Source organism: Penaeus monodon, chromosome 20 (genome assembly GCF_015228065.2).
Source record: "Penaeus monodon isolate SGIC_2016 chromosome 20, NSTDA_Pmon_1, whole genome shotgun sequence".
NCBI lineage: Eukaryota > Metazoa > Arthropoda > Malacostraca > Decapoda > Penaeidae > Penaeus > Penaeus monodon.
This window is the reverse complement of record NC_051405.1, coordinates 17,128,356-17,128,966: the sequence shown is the minus strand read 5'-3', so window position 1 is coordinate 17,128,966 and position 611 is coordinate 17,128,356. Positions and strand designations below refer to the sequence as shown.

Below are 611 nucleotides of genomic sequence, written 5' to 3'. Positions count from 1 at the left end.
TAATACCTCTCATCCTCTTGCAGACTCCGCCCACCCCAATAAAACAGATGCTGACATCACTTCCGGTGTGGTCCGTGATCATCTCCGCCGTGGGAAATAATTGGGGATTCTACACCTTGCTGACTATCGTGCCACAGTACATGAAGACCATCATGCACAAAGACATTAAGACGGTGAGTCAAGCATTATCGTTTGTCGTAGCGAATCATGCATTTATATGATGTGTGGGCAATTATGCATAACTATACTAATTGTCGTTTAACAGATTAGTGTTAATGCCGAAGATTTTGATTTTTGTTTAACGATAACAAACCTTTAGAAATGTAATTAATTGTTTTTCACATTCCCATAGAACGCGATGCTGTCAGGCCTGCCATATGTGGGCATGTGGGCGTGGTCTCTGGCCGCAGGCGTGGCTGGTGATTGGTTAATGAGAAGAAGGAACGTCCGTACTGTTGTAATCAGGAAGACTGCCAACACCATAGGTAAGGCTGATTAGGGGAGGGGGAGGGAGGAGTGTTCCTGTCGAATTCATTAACATTGTGTGTATATACATTCAAGTTCTGATTGTCGTTGCCATTAGTATCACTATCACTGTTGTAAATCCGTAG

The 611-nt window shown here is 43.5% G+C and overlaps 1 protein-coding gene across 1 annotated transcript in view; it reads left to right on the top strand.

Moving 5' to 3' along the window:
- The window catches only part of LOC119585656 (sialin-like), an 8,122-nt gene that overhangs the window by 645 nt on the left and 6,866 nt on the right, over positions 1 to 611 (top strand). Inside the window, exons 2-3 of the mRNA XM_037934331.1 lie at positions 24 to 173; positions 353 to 485. Of these exons, the coding sequence (XP_037790259.1) occupies positions 24 to 173; positions 353 to 485 (283 nt within the window). The remainder of the gene's footprint in view (positions 1 to 23; positions 174 to 352; positions 486 to 611) is intronic.